This window comes from Sus scrofa, chromosome 7 (assembly GCF_054392235.1).
Source record: "Sus scrofa isolate SSC_HxYL_T2T_F1_AM1 chromosome 7, Sscrofa_HxYL_maternal_Yorkshire_Landrace_v2.0, whole genome shotgun sequence".
NCBI classification, from domain to species: Eukaryota; Metazoa; Chordata; class Mammalia; order Artiodactyla; family Suidae; genus Sus; species Sus scrofa.
In genome coordinates this window covers 69,362,338-69,381,474 of record NC_139389.1, presented here as the reverse complement: position 1 = coordinate 69,381,474, position 19,137 = coordinate 69,362,338, and the positions used below count along the sequence as shown (strand labels likewise).

General features: G+C 38.2%; 1 protein-coding gene across 4 annotated transcripts in view; it reads left to right on the top strand.

Annotated features, from left to right (window-relative positions):
- The window catches only part of ARIH1 (ariadne RBR E3 ubiquitin protein ligase 1), a 116,562-nt gene that overhangs the window by 27,214 nt on the left and 70,211 nt on the right, over nt 1-19,137 (top strand). For 3 of the 4 annotated variants that reach the window (XM_021099101.2, XM_021099103.2, XM_084968904.1), the window contains one exon: nt 18,627-18,694. The exons of the other annotated variant lie outside the window; for it this stretch is intronic. In XM_021099101.2, the coding sequence (XP_020954760.1) occupies nt 18,627-18,694 (68 nt within the window). The remainder of the gene's footprint in view (nt 1-18,626; nt 18,695-19,137) is intronic. 4 annotated transcript variants of the gene reach the window in all.

Here is a 19,137-nt window from a genome sequence, read left to right as displayed (position 1 = left end):
CTAAAAGAAGAAAAGATTTCCCAAATGCAAAGGCAGATAAAAATCGTTAACTGGGAGTTCTTATCGTGGCGCAGTGGTTAACGAATCTGACCAGGAACCATGAGGTTGCGGGTTCGGTGCCTGCCCTTGCTCAGTGGGTTAAGGATCCGGTGTTGCCGTGAGCTGTGGTGTAGGTCGCAGACGCGGCTCAGATCCCGCGTTGCTGTGGCTGTGGTGTAGGCTGGCGGCTACAGCTCCGATTGGACCCCTAGCCTGGGAACCTCCATATGTCGTGGAAGCGGCCCTAGAAAAGACAAAAAAAAAATGTTTTTTTTTTTAAAAAAAATTGTTAACTGGTTTTCAGTAAAGATTGGATTGCTGGGTTTTTCAAAATGACTGTAAAACCTAAGAACTCCGGTATCTACAGACTAAATTCTGTCCCCCAAAGCCAATATTAATAGTTACTTTTATAAACTCTGTACACCATAGTGAAGAGATCTAGTCTCTTGTTGCTTGAATGTGGAAACCTATTTTGGAGTGAAGTTTGATGGCATATCATGATTTTGAATTAATAGTGCTAACACAAAAATGTTTTTGTGCATTTTAAGATGCCCTCTTTTGTTTTGCTTTTTTAGGGCCACAGCAGAGGCTTATGGAAATTCCCAGGCTAGGGGTCAAATCAGAGTTACAGCTGCCCGCCTATGCCATAACTACAAGCAATGGGATCCGAGCCATGTCTGTTATCTACACCACAGCTCACAGAAATCCCGGATCCCTGACCCACTGAGCGAGGCCAGGGGTCGAACCAGTATCCTCATGGATACTAGTTGGATTTGTTTCCACTGTGCCCCAACAGGAACTCCTAAGGTGCCTTCCCCGCCGCCCCTTTTTCGCCTACCTTGCAGCCTGTGGAATTCCCGGCTGTCAGGGACCAAGTCTGAGCCACAGCTACAGCAGCGCTGGATCCTTAACCCGCTCTGCAAGGGCCAGGGATGAAACCTGTATCTCAGCCAGTGCTGCAGGGACACTGTTGATCCTGTGGCACCACAGCAGGAACTATAGGTCTCCCCTCTTTATGAGGGGGTTGTAGAAACCTTTTTGGTTAACTTTTTAGACTTTCATATTTAGCACTTCTTTCAAATGTAATTTAGGTATTTCATGGCCTGAGTAAATCATAAATCATTTTTTATCTTTTATTATGTGACATACTGAAATGAGTATTAGTCATAAATCTATAGTTTCTTCACAATTGTCAGATCTGGCAGTCCAACTCAGTGTAAAGCAAAACACTTGTGAATTTTGGAGACCTACTGTTCTAATCCTGACTGCCACTATTGACGTTTCAAAAGTAACTTCTGCTTTTCAGTTTTTGCCGCCTTAAAATGTATGTGGCAGGTACCTTTACAAAACCTTGTTAATCTATGTCTTCATGAAAAGGGATTCACAGTAAGAAAATGAAGATGGGAACTGTTTAACTTTATCTAAATCATTGCAAAGCTTTGATTTTTTTAAAAAGTAGTTCTTATGTCATCAGTAAACTTTATGAGTGAAATGTTTTATTTTTAAAGAAAGGTAATGAGCTATATGTGTATTCTTTCTCTCTTTCTTTTCCAATTCCACTTTTTTCTGCAAGTGTTGTTATTTTTTTCCTTCAGTTGGAATTAACAACTGTGTAGTATTTTCTAACATGACCTATTGTTGGTCATTTTTTGTGTTCTGTATTGTGTGCCTCCTTCCTTTCCTTTCCTTTCATTTCTTGACCTAATCTAACTTTGCCAGTGATCTTGCTGGGCCTTTTGGGTATAAACATTTACAATTTTTATAAATAAGTCTGTTTTCAAAAAAGGTTATGGAGTTTTAACATGTGAACTATCTCTATACCCTTGCTGACACTATTAAGAATCCTAAAATTTTCATTAGTCTGATAAAGTATTACTTGGCTTTTTGTTTTTGGGGTTTTTTGTTTGTTTGTTTGTTTTGTTTTGTTTTTGCTGTACCCATGGCATGTGGGAGTTGAGCCACTGGACCAGGGGTTGAGCACATACCACAGCTGTGTGATAAGGCCATATCCTTAACCTGCTGCACTATGAGGGAACTCCTATTATTTGGTTGTTTTAATTTAATTTTTCTCTGAATTGCCTTTTCATATCCTTTGCACCTTTTCTTAGTTCTTAATGTATGATAGTTTTTGTACCTCTTTCCTCCAATCTGTTATTTGTGATTAAAAAAAAAAAAAGGAGTAATACTTGCATATGGGAACAAATAAAGAGGTATTTGGTCTTCAAATAATTACATTTATAACTTTAATTAATGTACTTCTTTCTTGCTATCACCTTTTGCCATTCTCTTTCCTCTTCTCTCACCTTTGAGGATCCCACCTTATATCAGCTATACTTCTGTGTTATCATAAAGTTCTTTTGTGATCATAGCTAAGTCTCAGTTTGCTCATAGCTTGATTTTTTTAAAGTGACACTGTTGGATAAAGTTTGTTTTTGTGGGTTATATCATTCAGTGACAGTTTAAGTTGTGTACTGGGATTATTGTTACTTTTTTTTTTTTTTTTAAATAGATTTAATGCCAAATGTTCTGGACCTTCCTGCAGTGCTTCTGTTATCAAGGTCATTTGCATTGTATTTACTCTTCTGGAGGCCTCCATTCCACTCTAATCAGGATGCCCTTCCTTACTAAGTCTCTCCTATCGCTGTCAACCATGAACTTTTACATCACTGTTCTACCTCTCTTTCTTATATCTATGTCTTTTTTCTTCTTTTCTTTTCTTTTCTTTTTTTTTTTTTTTGCTTTTTAGGGCCACACTTGTGACATATGGAAGTCCCCAGGCTGGGGTTGAATTGGAACTGTAGCAGCCAAGCCACACCACAGCCACAGCAACTTAGGATCTGAGCTGCGCCTGTGGCCTATACCACAGCTCACTGCAGTGCCGGATCCCTGACCCACTGAGCAAGGCCAGGGATCAAACCCACATCTTCATGGATGCTAGTCAGACTCGTTTCTGCTGCGCCACGATGGAAACTCCCTATGTCTTTTTTCTTGAATTAATCTCATTTTGCTGGACTACATTCTTAACTCCTACATTATTTTTCTAAGGATATTACTCATTGTGACTCTGATAATGTCTTTAATTTCCCTTTAAACTTGGTTACTAGATTGGTATGTTTATAAAAGATACTACCTTCACATTCACTGTTGGCTATTAAATCTAATATCAGTCTGGTTACCATTTCTTCATGACTTTTTAAAAATTTTCAGCCTTTTCTCTTTATTCTTTGTGTTCTGAAGAGATGTATAAATGTGAATCTGCTGATTGTGTTGGGCCCTTATTGGACCCTTTTATTTTATTTTATTTTATTTTATTGTTTTTTTGCCTTTTCTAGGGCCACTCCCGCAGCATATGGAGATTCCCAGGCTAGGGGTCTAATCCGAGCTATAGCCACCGGCCTAAGCCAGAGCCACAGCAACGCGGGATCCGAGCTGCATCTGCAACCTACACCACAGCTAACGGCAATGCCGGATCCTTAACTCACTGAGCAAGGGCAGGGATCGAATCTGCAACCTCATGGTTCCTAGTCGGATTTGTTAACCACTGAGACATGATGGAAACTCCTGGAGCCTTTAAACTGAAAGACTTATTAGGTCCTTTTAGAGATTTTTGGAAATTAACTTTTAATACTGTTTTGTGATTCCCTTCCCTTTCCCCTCTTTCTGGAGTTCTTTATATCAGAAAGATTTGGGTGGGGGGGTGCATGCTGGAGTGCTGAATCTTCAGCTTTCACAAGGAAGGTGATAGAAAATACCTAAAATGAAAAGATAGTAATTATCTGACAGAAGCATGTTATCTAGGATTAAAATAAATATTAGAAGAAGCAGCTAAAAGAATTTCAAACAGTTGCTTCAGAGGATTGGAAACAGTAGCAAGTGGGATATGGTAAAGATGGTTGTTAAATCTTGAGGTTACCATTAGCTTCTTTCTTTTTGTCTTTTTTGGCCACACCCATGGCATGCAGAAGTTCCCAGTCTAGGAATTGAACCCATGCCAAAGCAGTGGCAACATTGTATCCCTAACCACTGGGCTACCAGGGAACTCCACCATTAACTTGTAAAACTGTACATAGAGTAATTTTTAAAAAATGTGATTAAGTGCAATCACATCATTAAAGGTTCACATTGAGTGGTACCTTCATTCTTTAAAATCTCCTCTGCAAATATATGTAGTAGTGTTCTTAGTCTAAGCCTTCATGAAGGAAGATTCCAGTTATATGTGCCACATGTTCCTTTTTCATTATTCTTAACCATCAAGCTGTATGTTTTGAGAATAATTTGCAAGAGAATGTCCTGGAGATGTACATAATCTGTTACAGCTTGATTACAAAATTTTCTTTAAACGATGAGAGGAGTTCTCATCATGGCTCAACAGAATCAAATCTGACTAGTATCCATGAGGACGCAGGTTATAACCCTGGGCTTGCTCAGTGGGATCCAGCATTGTGGTGAGCTATGGTGTAGGTCACAGACGAGGCTTGGATCTGGCATTGCTATGGCGGTGGTGTAACAGCTCCAATTCTACCCCTAGCCTGGGATGAAAAATAAAAAGATATAAAATATAAAAAAAGATGAAAAATAAATAAACGATATAGGAAGACATTCGTGCCTTTCTTAAGTTCATTTGGATTTATAACTACTCTTTGATCTTTAATGACCTTTAAAATCGCTTTATTTTCAAGTCCTACTTATTGGTGATATACAAATTTACGTAAATAAACTTTCACACTCCTTTTAAATATAATCACTATGATTTTCAAATAATCTCACATTCCTATTGTACAAAGTGCTGTGTATCACATGTATAGAGTATGAATTAGTAAGTAGACAGCCAGTTGCTAATCAGAATCTAACCACTTATCCAGAGGTGCTTTGAGTTGCTGTGCTGGGAGTGGAATGATATTAGTTAAAAGATACAGTTTGAGAAAGTACTAGCTCAAATCCTGTTAAAATTTGTTATTAGGAAGTAGTTGGAAATGTATATTTCTTTTTCTAAGTGCGTCCAGAGGAAGAAGTAACTATATACGAGACTTCCTAGTAATATTCAGTTCACTTTACAGAACTAATTTTTGTATGTAGGTTGTTTGGAGATGGCTGGGGGTAGTGTTAAGTGAAAGTACAGTAGCTATGTAGAATGCTAATACTTTGAGCTTAACCTAGGAATTCAGAGGTGAGACTATGAATAGATAAGTAAAGATTGTTAAATAACCTTAATTACCTCTCAGAATTCTGAATTACCACAAATTTAGAAGAGTAGCATAAGGTAGTCTATGTAGAAATCTTCATTTGTGGTTTAGAGTAGCTCCATTATGCCAGGACAGTTTTTTTTTTGTCTTTTTCTAGGGCTGTAGCCACCGGCCTACGCCACAGCTACAGCAACTTGGGATCCGAGCCGAGTCTGCGATCTACACCACAGCTCACGGCAATGCCGGATCCTTAACCCACTGAGCGAGGCCAGGGATTAAACCCACAACCTCATGGTTCCTGGTCGGATTCGTTAACCACTGAGCCACAACGGGAACTCCCTGTGCCAGAGTAGTTTTGATTGGAGTTTCCTGGTTCTTGACCTTACGTTTTTGTTCTGAATTTTTTTATCTATAGGGTTTTTTCCCCCACTCAGGAATAGCCAGTTAGAAGACTAAGACTAAAAAATAATCTTGCTGAATGGAGCCTCGTGTAATGGTAAAAGTGTAAAACTAGAGTTAAGATTGTTCAAGGTGACTTGGCTATTATTCAGCTAGCTGCTGAAGAGTATAGTGTATTTAAAGTCATGAGTTTCTTTTTCTGATGTAAAATAGTTGTTTATAAGTTTAGGTAAATAGATCCTTTCCTTCACTTTCCCCCTTTGGTTTGCAGTTGAATCTTTACAGAATAAATTAAATGTCTACACAGTTTAGTATTCTTCCTTTCATTTACAGAAACATTTTCTTATCTTACTCTGATTAAACTCTTGACATTTTCTAGAGGTGAAACCTTTGACTCTTCAAATTTGAGATGACGTAGACGGAAATAATTTCCTTCTTAAAATTCCTGTACAAGGGCAAGTGAAGAAGAGCAAAGTCAAACTTGAAATGCTATTGATGGGTAGCTGGCTAGGTGCATTCATTAACAAGCTTTGGTACATTAGGATTAAATTTGTAGTTCAAATGCATACCTCAGCAGAAATTCCAGTTAAGTATCATGTATGTACAGAATTACAGGTAGTTGGTCAAAGCTCGTCAGTGTTAAATTTATAAAAAGTAATTTGCAAGGGTAGTGAGTAAAGTGTAAACTTCTCGCTGAAATAATCTTCCAGGAAGCATCTTCAGTGGGAAGGTATCTCAAAAACATTACTGTGAACATTTCCCCCTTCTTTCACACCTTCTTTCTGATGGTAGCTTAGAAGTAAATATTCAGAACTGGAAACTTTGAGAATTAGTGTTGTTTAGTTATAAATTCTTGGAGTTCCCGTTGTGGCTCAGTGGTTAACGAATCCAACTAGGAACCATGAGGTTGCGGGTTGGATGCCTAGCCTCACTCAGTGGGTTAAGGATCTGGTGTTGCCGTGAGCTGTGGTGTAGGTCACAGATGCAGCTCAGATCCCGTGTTGCTGTGGCTCTGGCGTAGGCCAGCAGCTTCAGCTCCGATTGAACCCCTAGCCTGGGAACCTCCATATGCTGCAGGAGCAGTCCTAGAAAAGAGAAAAAAACAAACAAATTATTTTAATGCCTATAGCTTTTAAGCCATCTGGGAATTCTATTATTGTCTTCCTCTACCCTCCTAATTACTTCTCTGTATTACTGGACTAGAAAAGCCAAAAACTTTCTCAGATTAATTTGTATTTAAGCTTTTAGATGTGAAATAGTTGCTAGCAATTAGATACATATGTGTGTGTGAAGGTTTGAAAGGAATTCATTTTTCTTTCCTCTTCTGCCCCCACCTCCTTTTTTTCTATATCTTGAAGATTTTTCTGCAGTTATCCATTGCCTTGCTGTGTTATCAAAGACTCATTTGTGGCAAAGGCAGCACCTGGACTGTTTTGTTGTGTACACCACCTTTCTTCATGGTTGTGTAGGGACAGTCGTGGCAGTGGCAGTGATGACTTTTCTCATTGCTTGGATCACTTTGTGACACTTTGGATTACAGTTATCTGTTGTTCTTGAATTTAGTGGTTTCATTGGTGGCTCAAGGGGGGGAGATGGGAGTTCCTTGTGATTCAGTTGTGTGGTGTTCTGGTGTCATTCTTTTTTTTTTTTTAATATTTTTGTTTTTTCTATTATAGTTGATTTACAGTGTTCTGTCAGTTCCTGCCATACAGCAGAGTGACCCAGTTGTACATGGATGTATACATTGTTTTTCTCACATTATCCTCCATCGTGTTCCATCACAAGTGACTAGATATAGCTCCCTGTGTTACACAGCAGGATCTCACTGCTTATCCACTCCAAACGCAGTAGTTCTCATCTACTTAACCCCAAACCCCGCGTCCATCCCATTCTGTCCCCCTCCCCCTTGGCAACCACAAGTCTCTTCTCCAAGTTCTGGTGTCATTCTTGTAGACACATGAAGCCTTACAATCCTATTCCTCCAATCCTTCCAACTGTTAAGCACCTAGTTGCTTTTATTAACCTATTCTTTGCTCAAAATATCTAGTGGTTTCTGTTCCTGGCACTTAATCCTGATTGATCAAAATCAAGAGCATCTTTTGGTGACAAGGTACTCCTCTTTTTTTTGGAGGGGGGGGCCATGCTGGCTGCATATACAAGTTCCCAGGTGGCCATGGGTTGAGCCTGAGCCACAGCAGTGACAATGTGGATTCCTTAACAGCTAGGCCACCAGAGAACTCTTCCATTTTGTATACAGTACTGTGCAAACTTTGGATACCTGAAGAATTTATTGTATGTCACTAAGTTATATTGTAGCCTTTTAGTGACTCTTAGTATTCAAAGCTCTCAGCATTCTTATATACCTTTAAATGGAAGGCAAATCACACCTGAATTATACATGATAATTTCATTCCAAGTATTTAATTAAATCTGAGAGTTTAGTGATGAAACTTTTTACAGTTAGTGTGATGAGCCAAGAACATTGTTTCCTATAGCTTGTATGTATCACTGCTTCTTGTACTTATTAGCATGTACACATCACCTAAGGAACTTAAGGGTTTGGTTGAAATGAACATTGAGTAGATGTGGATTGAGACTGAGGATTCTGCATTCCTTTTTTCCTTTTATTCCTTTTTACGGTCTCACCTGCCATTTGTTGAAGTTTCCAGGCTAGGGATTAAATCAGAGCTGCAGCTGCTGGCCTTCGCCACAGCTAGAGCTAAACGGATCCAAGCTGTGTCTGTAACCTATACATACCACAGTTCATGGCAGTGCCAGATCATCAATCCCCTGAATGAGGCCAGGGATTGAACCCACATCCTCATGGATACTAGTTGGGTTCGTAACCCAATTTAGTATCATAAAGAGTTTTCTCCTAGAAGTGTTATACTTAATATGTTTTACATTTAGGTCTGATCAATTATGAATTTTGTATGAAGTCTGAGATATAGGTCAAAGTTGATTTAAAATATAAATTATTGGCATTCTCTTGTGACACAGTGGGTTAAGGATCTGGCATTGTCACTGCATTGGCTTGGGTCACTGCTGTGGTACAGATTTGGTCACTGGTCCTGGATCTTTGGCCAAAGGTGTGGCCAAAAATATATCTGCACATATATGGCGATTGGTAGTAGGTAGGTAGATATGTAGATGGATGGAGATAGGTGGTAGGTAGGTAGGTAGGTAGATAGATGGATGGATGTCTTAATCTAGCACTGTTTGTTGAAAAGATTCTTCATTTAATTCTTATAGCACTGTTGTAAAAAATCACTGCCGTATTTATGGATCTACTTCTGGCTTCTATTCCTTTGATCTACACAGATCTATTGATCTTTTGATCTACACAGATCTATTCTTTTGCTAGTACTGTAGCTTTGTAGTATATTTTGAAGTCACATGGTGGTCTTTTCAAAATTACTTTGGCTATTCTGGTTTTCTTGCTAAATCCATATAGGTTTTACAGTCATCTTGCTGATCCCAAAATCCTATTAGGATTTTGATTGATCTTAAGTTGAATTTGCAGATCAATTTGGCAAGAATTAATATTTTAACTATATTGAGTTTCTCATGAAGATATATATATTTCCAGTTATTTAGGTTTTTAAAAATTTCCTTCATTAGTATTTTGCAGTTTACATCATATATGTACTTCACATATTCTGTTAAATTTATACCTGAATGTAATACTTTGGTGCTACTATAAATGGCACTTAAAATTTTTTTGATTTCCAGTTACTCATTGCCACTATATAAAAACGTGTATTAAAAAAAAATTGGTCCTGTCTTCTAAAACCTTGCTAAACCATTTATTTTAGAAACTTGTTTGTAGATCCATGGAATTTTCTACATAGATCATGTCATTACCTATCTATCTACCTATCTATCTGTCTGTCTGTCTGTCTATCTGTCTATCTGCTGCCCCTGTGGCATTTGGAAGTTCACAGGCCAGGAATCCAGCCAGTGCCACAGCAGTGACCTGAGTTGCTTCAGTGAATGTGTAACCCACCACACCATAAAAGAACTCTGATCATATCACTTTCTACAAGAGATATTTTTATTTTTTTCTTTCTAATCTCTATGCCTTGTTTCTTTTTCTTACCTTAATGGATTTGTAAGGCTTCTTTCAATACAGTGTTGAATAGGAGTGGTAAAAAATGGACATCCTTGCCTTGTTTCATATCTTGGAGGAAAGCATACAGTCTTTAGTCATTAAGTATGGTGTTAGCTGTAATTTTTCTAATAGGTTGCCAATTTGAGGAAATTCTTTTATATTCCTAAATTGGTAAGAGTTTTCATGAGTACTGCATATTGGATTTTGTCAATTGCTTTTTCTATATCCTACTGTTACTACATTCCTGTGGTTTTTCTTTTAGGCTGTTAATATGGTTAATTAATAATCCTGATTTTTAAATATTTCAATAGCCCTGAAATACTGGGATAAACTTCACTTTGTTGTAGTGTAATTATCCTTTAAAATTTGTTTTATTATAGTTGATGTACAATCTTCTATCTTTTTTTATATATAGCTAGATTTGGTTTCCTAATATTTTGTTAGTTTTTGCGCATGTGTTTTGTTTGTTTTGGCTGTGACCACAGCATTCAGAAGTTCCCAGGCCAAGGATCAAACCTGAGCCACAGCAGTGACAATGCCAAGTCCTTAATTTCTAGGCCACTAGGGAACTCCTCTTGGGGATTTTCACATCTTTGATTATGTAGTGGTTTCTTAAAAAGTTTTTGTCTGATATTGATAGCAGGGTGATGCTGGTCTTATAATAGGAATTGGAGGAATTGGGAAGTGTTCCCTCTTCTGTTTTCTGTAAGAGATTATGTAGAATTGGTATTTTTGGGTTCTTTGATGATTGATAAAATTTACCAGTGAAACCATTTGAGTCTTATGTTTTCTTTGTACAAAGATTTTCCTTGCTTTCCTTTTTTCTTTCTTTTTCTTTGTTTCTTTCTTTGTTTCTCTCTCTCTCTCTCTCTCTCTCCTTCCTTCTCTTCTCTTTTCTTTATTCCTTCCTTCCTTCTTTATAGGGCCGCACTCATGGCATATGGAAGTTCCAGGCTAGGGGTTGAATTGGAGCTGTAGCTGCTGGCCTATGCCACGGCCATGGCAACACCAGATCTGAGCTGGCCTACACCACAGCCACAGCAACACTAGATCTGAGCCACATCTGCAACCTACACCACAGCTAATGGCAGTGCTGGATCCTTAACCCACTGGTCAAGGCCAGGGATTGAACCCGCATCCGCATGGATACTAGTGGGGTTTGTTACTGCTGAGCCCACCATGGGAGTGCCCTGTGCAAAGATTTTCATTGCTCGTTTGGTTTGTTTTATAGATGTAGAAATGTTTGTGTTAGGTATTTCTTCAGTGAGTTTTAGTAGTTAGTGGCTTTTAAGGAAATTGGTCTGTTTCATTTATGTTGTGATTTGGGCCTTTTATCTTGGGTAGTCTTTCTAGCGTTTTGTTGATCTTTAGTACTAGTTTTTGGTTTTTCTTTTGTTTTTCTCTTATTTTGTTGACTTCTCTTTATTACTTTTTCTGCCTGCTTTTGATGCAGTTTGCTTTTTCCAAAAAAAAAAAGCATTTTTAATCTTCACTACTTATATAAACATTAAATACAATAAATTTCCCCCAAATGATGTTAGCTACATTTCACAAATTTTTGTGTGTTATATTTTCATTTTCTTCAGTTTCTTCAAAACTGCCTCTTTGACTTGGGTTATTTAATACAAGATGGCTTATTTTCCAAGTAGTCTGTCAACTTGTTCAGTGCATTAGTGAGAGAGGTGTCTTGAAATTTCCAAGTGTAATTGTGGATTTTCTTTTACTTCTGTCAGTTTTTCCTTTTTGTATTATGAGGTTTCGTTGGGTGCATATTTTCTTGGTAACTTGACCTTTCCACTGTGATGTTTTTCTTTAGCACTGGTAAATTTTCTTTTGAAGTTTACTTTGATACAAATATAGCTGCTGTTGCTTTCATTTGATTAGTGTTTTGCATGACCACATCTTTTTTCATCCTTTTAGTCTCTATATATCATTAATTGGAAAATGTATTCTTATAAACAATATATAGTTTTGCCTTTTATAGAAACTAAACTGTCTTTTCATTTAGTAGCATAAAGATTTATTTATTTATTTATTTATTAAAAAAAATTTTTTTTGTCTTTTTGCCATTTCTTGGGCCGCTCCCATGGCATATGGAGGTTCCCAGGCTAGGGGTCGAATCAGAGCTGTAGCCACCGGCCTACGCCAGAGCCACAGCAACGCGGGATCTGAGCAGCGTCTGCAACCTACACCACAGTTCACGGCAACGCCGGATCCTTAACCCACTGAGCAAGGGCAGGGAGCGAACCCACAACCTCATGGTTCCTAGTTGGATTCATTAACCACTGAGCCATGATGGGAACTCCAAGATTTATTTTTTTTAAGTTAAGGTATAATTGACAACATCAGTTTCAGGTGTAAACATGATAACTTGGTATTGTATATCTATGTCTTTTAAATGAGTTTTTCACTTTTTACATCTAATGTGATTACTGATGTGGTTGAATTTAGTAGGTCTTTTAAATAATTTTTTTCTTTAATCCTCCTTTTCTGCCTCTTTTTTGAATTGAAATTTTTAAAATATTCCACTTTGGAGTTCGCTGGTGGCTCAATGGGTTAAGGATCAGGCATTGTCACTGTTGTCCTATGATGTGGGTTTGATCCCTGACCTGGGAACTTCCACATGCCACAGGTCCATACCCCCCCCCCCCCAAAAAGGGAAAAGGGAAAATTCCACTTCATCTATTCATGTATCTATTGGTGTTTTAGGGACTAAAATATAAATATTTTAACTCTTCACATTGTACTTGGAGTTATTTTTGTTGTTACTGTTATTGTCATTTTAGGGCCACACTTGCAGCATATGGAAATTCCCAGGTCAGAGGTCAAATCTGAGCTGCAGCAGCTCGCCTACCTGACAGCCACAGCAACACCAGATCCAAGCTGCATCTGCAGCCTAACCTACACTGCTGCTCATGTCAATGCCAGATCCTTGAACCCACTGAGCAAGGCCAGGGATCGAACCTCATCCTCATGGATATTAGGTTCTTAACCTGCTGAGCCATAATAGGAACTCCTGGAGTTAATATTTTGCCACTCCAAGTAAAGCGTAGAAGCCTTATATCTATGTAGATGACCTTTCTCTCAGTCCCTTTATATTGTAGTCATCGTGTGTAGTACATCTATATACATGTAAGTCTTCCTCTCACCATGATGTGTTAACATTTTTGGTTTCAACAGTTTTAAATATTTTCAGGAACTAAAGAGGAGAAAAATAGACTGATACTTATTTACCATTTCTGTTACTCCTACTTCTTTCCTGAAGTTCCAGGTTTCCCTGTGGTACCATTTCCTTTCTACCCAAAGAACATCTTTTAGTATTTCCTTTAGAGCAGGTCTGCTGCCGATGCATTTTCTTGGTTTCTTTTGTTTGAGAATATCCATATCTTCATTCCTTAGCTATGCTTTCACTGAATTTAGAATTCTAGGGTGATGGTTTTTGATATTATCCCACAGGGTCGTGAGAGACTTCTTTAATATATGTAGATATAGTTGTTAAGATTGGAGAATTTATTGACATTTCTTTTTGTGTGTGTGTGTGTGTGTGTTTTTGCTATTTCTTGGGCCACTCCTGCGGCATATGGAGATTCCCAGGCTAGGGGTCTAATCGGAGCTGTAGCCACCAGCCTACACCAGAACCACAGCAACTCAGGATCCGAGCCGCGTCTGCAACCTGCACCACAGCTCACGGCAACGCTGGATCGTTAACCCACTGAGCAAGGGCAGGGACTGAACCCGCAACCTCATGGTTCCTAGTCGTATTCATTAACCGCTGCGCCACGACGGGAACTCCTGTTGACATTTCTTTAAGTTACTGACTCTTCTGTTACCTCCTTTCTGCCCATCCAGTGATCTTCAGGTTTTTTGTTCTAAAATTTTCCTGGTTCTTTTTTTTTATAATTTGAGACTCTTTCCTAAGGATTTCTTTCATTCATTTTTAAGGTGTTCACCCTTAAATGTGTCATGTTTTTAAAAGCTGCCTTAAAAGTCTTTGGTAATTCTGATATTTAGGTCATCTTGGTGTCAGAAGAAAACAATTATCAGATTTTTGTTGTTGTTCTTTGGTAAGTTTGGATTCTGTCCTAGATGTTTGGAATGTTATATGAGATTCTACATCTTTTTAAAATCCTTTAGAGAATGGTGAGAATATTTTACTTGTTTTAGTAAACAAGTCAACCCAGTTAGGTTTTTTTTCCTTATTTTATGTATGAATTGGTTCCATTATCTATTCAGTTTTCAAAGTTTTTGCTATGTTGAGTTTGCCCTTCCCATTCCCACTTAGGTTGATGTAGAATTTGTGTAATTGTTTATATCGTAGTTCTGTTCTGGAGGCCTCTCTTCCTATTCTTTGGCTGTGTTCCACACATGCATGGGTTGCATGTGAGTCCATGACTTGGTTCACATATAAAATTAGGAAATCTACTTCTTCATCTCTCTCCTTTCAGTGTTTCTGGCTCCACTCTCTTATCTCTCAGGGGCCCTGCATTCCCCTAGGCAGAAGTATAGAGTTCTTTCAGTTTTAGTTTCCTTCACCTTGAGGTGAAGTGTCAAGAGAAAAAAAGAAAAGAAAGTAATAGGCGTTCTCCCGCACTCTTCTTTTGACCACAGGGTCTCTCCTTCCATTTCTTCTACTCAGAGCAGTGGGTTTATGCTTGTGGTCTGCAGGAGTGTAGTTTCATGGCTGGAGCTGGCCTCAGGGCAGGGCTGGGAGGAATAAGGGACAGAGAAGAAAATATTCTCCCTACTTTCTCCAGCAGCCTTTTGCCTTAGTCCTCTGGCCAAAAAGATGCACTTGTCTCAGTTTTTGGTAATCATGCCTGCTATACAGTATGCCTGTTTGGCCCACTCTTGCACCAAATCCAAGAAATAAAGGGGAAAAAAAAATCGGGATACATACCATCATCTTATTTGTTCTTCACTTCCCTCATCAGTCTACCTGCTGTTATTTAATTTTCAGTACTCTGATAGTTGTATATTGTGTTTTGTCGAAAGTTTTTATTTAGTTGTAAAGTCAGAGAGAGATGCTATAATGAGCTTATTACTCCGTTTTGGACAGGATGAGAATTCAGATTGTTCTGTTTTTAAATAAATAAATACTATTGATGTATAACCTTTGTATGACTAAAGGGTACTCATTTATACGTGTTTAGTGTGAGTTTTGATAAATGTTTTCTCTCATATAACCAACCATCACATTCAAGAAGTAGAACATTTTCAGTCACTTAGAAAAAGCTCCCTTGTGCCTCTTTCTTTCTACCATTCCCTCCTCATCCTGCTCTGAATTACTTTTTGGTGGAGAATATAGAGGATATTTAGACATATGATTAATAGTTAAATGAGATCTTTAATATTCTTTTAGATTCTCCTACATGGAATAATCGAAGGAATATTAGATCCAGGTTGTCCTAAACTAGAATTCACAACTATTCTACTTAATAAGGAGCAGGATATTAGGTAGTTTTTGTAAGCTTCTGGAACCTAGTCATAGTTTTCTCGTATTTAAAATCAAAGATGACTGTGTTTACAGAGTACTTTGAAGATTTAATGAGTTGTGTAAAATACCTTCTACAGGGCCTGGAATACAGTAGATACACAGTAAATTTTATTGCCCCATCACCTTTCCTTATATGCAATGCACATAAACGACTTGAGCCAGCTGCACTGAGATAGTGACCTAAATATGTTTATTTAGTTACTGTTGTGAAATGTCTTCTGCCCTATAGCATAGAACCCTGGCAGAATATAGGTATTTTGACATTATCATGTGGTTTAGACAATTTTTTTTCTGTAATACTCTCTTGGGAAACATTTTTGAGCATGGGCCTCCAATACAGTATGTATATTTTATTTATTATTTATTTATTTATTTATTTATTTATTGTCATTTCTAAGGCCACTCCCAAGGCACATGGGGTTCCCAGGCTAGGGGTCGAATCGGAGCTGTAGCCGCCGGCCTACGCCAGAGCCACAGCAACTTGGGATCCGAGCCGTGTCTGCAACCTACACCACAGCTCACGGCAATGCCAGATCCTTAACCCACTGAGCAAGGCCAGGGATCGAACCCACAACCTCATGGTTCCTAGTCAGATTTGTTAACCACTGAGCCACAACGGGAACGCCCAGTAGGTATATTTTAAACAAACATATTACATCTATGCAGAAAATTTTCAACAGATAGCTAAAAATCAGAAAGGAAGTTGTAATGTTTTCTTTTTCTTGGGGGACCACTAATCTAATGTTCTGAATTCCTTTGGTGATGAGCACATGTGAGGGCGGAACCTAGAACTTTTTTTTTTTTTTTTTTTTTTTAAACAGAACATTCCATAGTAATTTTTTTTTTAGGGCAGCACCTGAGGCATATGGAGATTCCCAGGCTAGGGGTCTAATTCGAGCTACAGCTGCCAGCCTACACCACAGCCACAGCCACGCCAGATCTGAGCCTTGTCTGTGACCTAGACCATAGCTCATGGCAATGCTGGATCCTTAACCCCCTGAATGAGGCCAGGGATTGAATCAGCCAACCTGATGGTTCCTAGTCGGATTCGTTTCTGCTGCGCCACGACGGAAACACCTCCATAATATATATATATATATATATATATATATATTTTTTTTTTTTTTTTTTTTTTGTCTTTGCCATTTCTTGGGCCACTCCCGCGGCATATGGAGGTTCCCAGGCTAGGGGTCTGATCGGAGCTATAGCCACCGGCCTATGCCAGAGCCACAGCAACGCGGGATCCGAGCCGCGTCTGCAACCTACACCACAGCTCACGGCAACGCCGGATCATTAACCCACTGAGCAAGGGCAGGGACCGAACCCGCAACCTCATGGTTCCTAGTTGGATTCATTAACCACTGCGCCATGACGGGAACTCCTTTTTTTTCTTTCTTTCTTTTTTTTTTTTCTTTTTCTTCGTAATAATTTTTGAAGAAGCAGTAACAGGTTTGGGAACCTCTGGATAAGAGACCAGTTTTTGATCTGGGAACTCAAGACCCAGAAAAGGCACTTAGCAACAGTAAGTCAAAGAGGGCATTTCACCTCCTGTCCCCTTTATCTCTTTGCAAGTTGAGACTCTTAGCAATTCCTGAAACATTTTTTCCCCAAGTGCACTGTCTAGTGGCAGAGAATATATAGTGCATAGAGTGCTGCAAAGCTATAGATGCGGAATCCCAGTGGATACTAGTTGACCTAATTTTCCCACTTGATAGGATTATTTCCCTTATTGTACATATGACTAAATGAATTAACTATTTCAATTGCATGGCAGATCCTGTTGTGAAAACCTATTGTATCATATTTCTGAGAAAGAGCTGGACACATGACAGTGTTTATATATTCTATACAGATATTATGACTTTGGATCAGCTAGATTCATTTCTTTTCATTATTAATTCTTGTAGATGGGTTGTATTTTTTTGGAGTGCTGTGAATCCTTTAGGAGGATTCTTATGAGTTTCGGTCCAAGAAATAAGGAATAACTAGATGGATTAGCAAAATGTGCCTAGAGTGGAGGGTTGGGAGTTACCATGTCTGCATTTTTGACTTTTTTTAGGTATGTGAATGCATGTGAATTTTTCTGTGACAAATAGTATTATTGAGGATAATTGAAGATTTCTTTCATAACAATATACAGAATTACCGTTTTTTTTGGTTTGTTTGTTTGTTTTTTTAGTGCCACTTCCTTGGCATATGGAAGTTCCCAGGCTAGGGGTCTGAGCTGAGTCTGTGACCTACACCATAGCTCATGGTGACACCTACCTGATCTCTGACCCATTGATCAAGGCCAGGGATTGAACCCGCATCCTCATGGATACTAGTCAGATTCACTTCTGCTGTACCACAACAGGAACTCCAGGCTTACTTTTTTAATACTATGATCTAACTATGGTGAAATAGACCTTTTTTGAAATGTTACTTGATGTAGTGAAATTATACATGAAGTAATACAAATAAGCAGACTCAGGTTTGAGTTTCACTTTTGATATTGTCACTAGCTCTAGTTATCTTTGAAAGAATCAGGTTTTGACTCCTCTCTTAGGTGCCGTTGTATTTCGAGTTAAAATTCTGCTAATTTCATTGAAAATGGATATATTTGTGACATCGTTGAATGATAGGGCAGTAAACTTTGGGTTTATTTCATGGTGCTACCCTTTCCTGAGATAGCAGTTTAAAATTATAAATTATTTATCAGTACAGATATTTTGTCGTTTTTCATAAATATCTCTGAAGGACCTTCTCACTCAAAAATGGTTTGGACCCATTTGAACTATTCAGTACATAAGGTGTTAGAAGTTTTATTGATTTACAGTGTATTGATATGGCAGTTGGTTTTAAAATCTTTATTGCAAACAGTTCACTTTAATTAATGCTTTATTTAATATAGTAGTTTTTCATTTAATTTCTTCTTTGCTTATTTTGAATTCTTCTTTAGACTCCCATGGAAACTTGACATTAGTTTGACAAACTATTTTTAAATAATCTTGATTATATAATTAAAAGTTTGGGAATTCCCATAGTGGCTCAACGGAAATGAATCCGACTAGTAACCATGAGGTTGCGGGTTTGATCCCTGGCCTTCCTCAGTGGGTTGAGGATCTGGCGTTGCCATGAGCTGTGGTGTAGGTTGCAGATGCAGCTCAGATCTGGCGTTGCTGCGGCTGTGGAATAGTAGGCCGGTGGCTACAGCTCTGTTTTACCCCTAACCTGGGAACCTCCATATGCCGGAGTGCGGCCCTAAAAAGACAAAAGAACAAAGTTTGTGTTTTCTTAATGGAATAAAGAAATATCTTAGGAATTTTGGGTGGGGTGTTATAGAAATTTAAGTTCAGCCTAAATCACTAAATGTCATTGAAGTACTATTACCTTAAAATGACTTTTTTTCCCCCTTCTTTAGAATCCAGCAACTATCACAAGAATACTCCTTAGCCACTTCAATTGGGATAAAGAGAAGCTAATGGAAAGGTAAGGAATTATATTGTGAGCTTTGCACTTAGAGGTGACACGAAACTTTTGCCTTTGAACTGAATTTATGAGACATAGTAAGGAATTGATTTATGTACCAAGATATGACAAACCATCATACAACTAGTATTTGCTTTAATATCTCATATTCTCTGTCTCTGAATTTTGCAATAAACTTAGTGTTAAGGAAATTCAGACTTAATGTCTCTTATTTTATCTTAGAGGTGAAGTGTGGGGTCTCTCCTTCATTATATTCTACAGTGTATCCTCTTGCATACTCAGAACTAAAAATAGATTTAAAAAAATCACTTGATATATTCTTAGAACACATGAATAAAATCTCTCCTTAATTATTCAGAACTTTCTTGCTCATAAACCTTTAAATTTATCTTAGGCATAATAATGTCATTTATTCAATAAGAACAAAATAAAGAAGTTGCTCA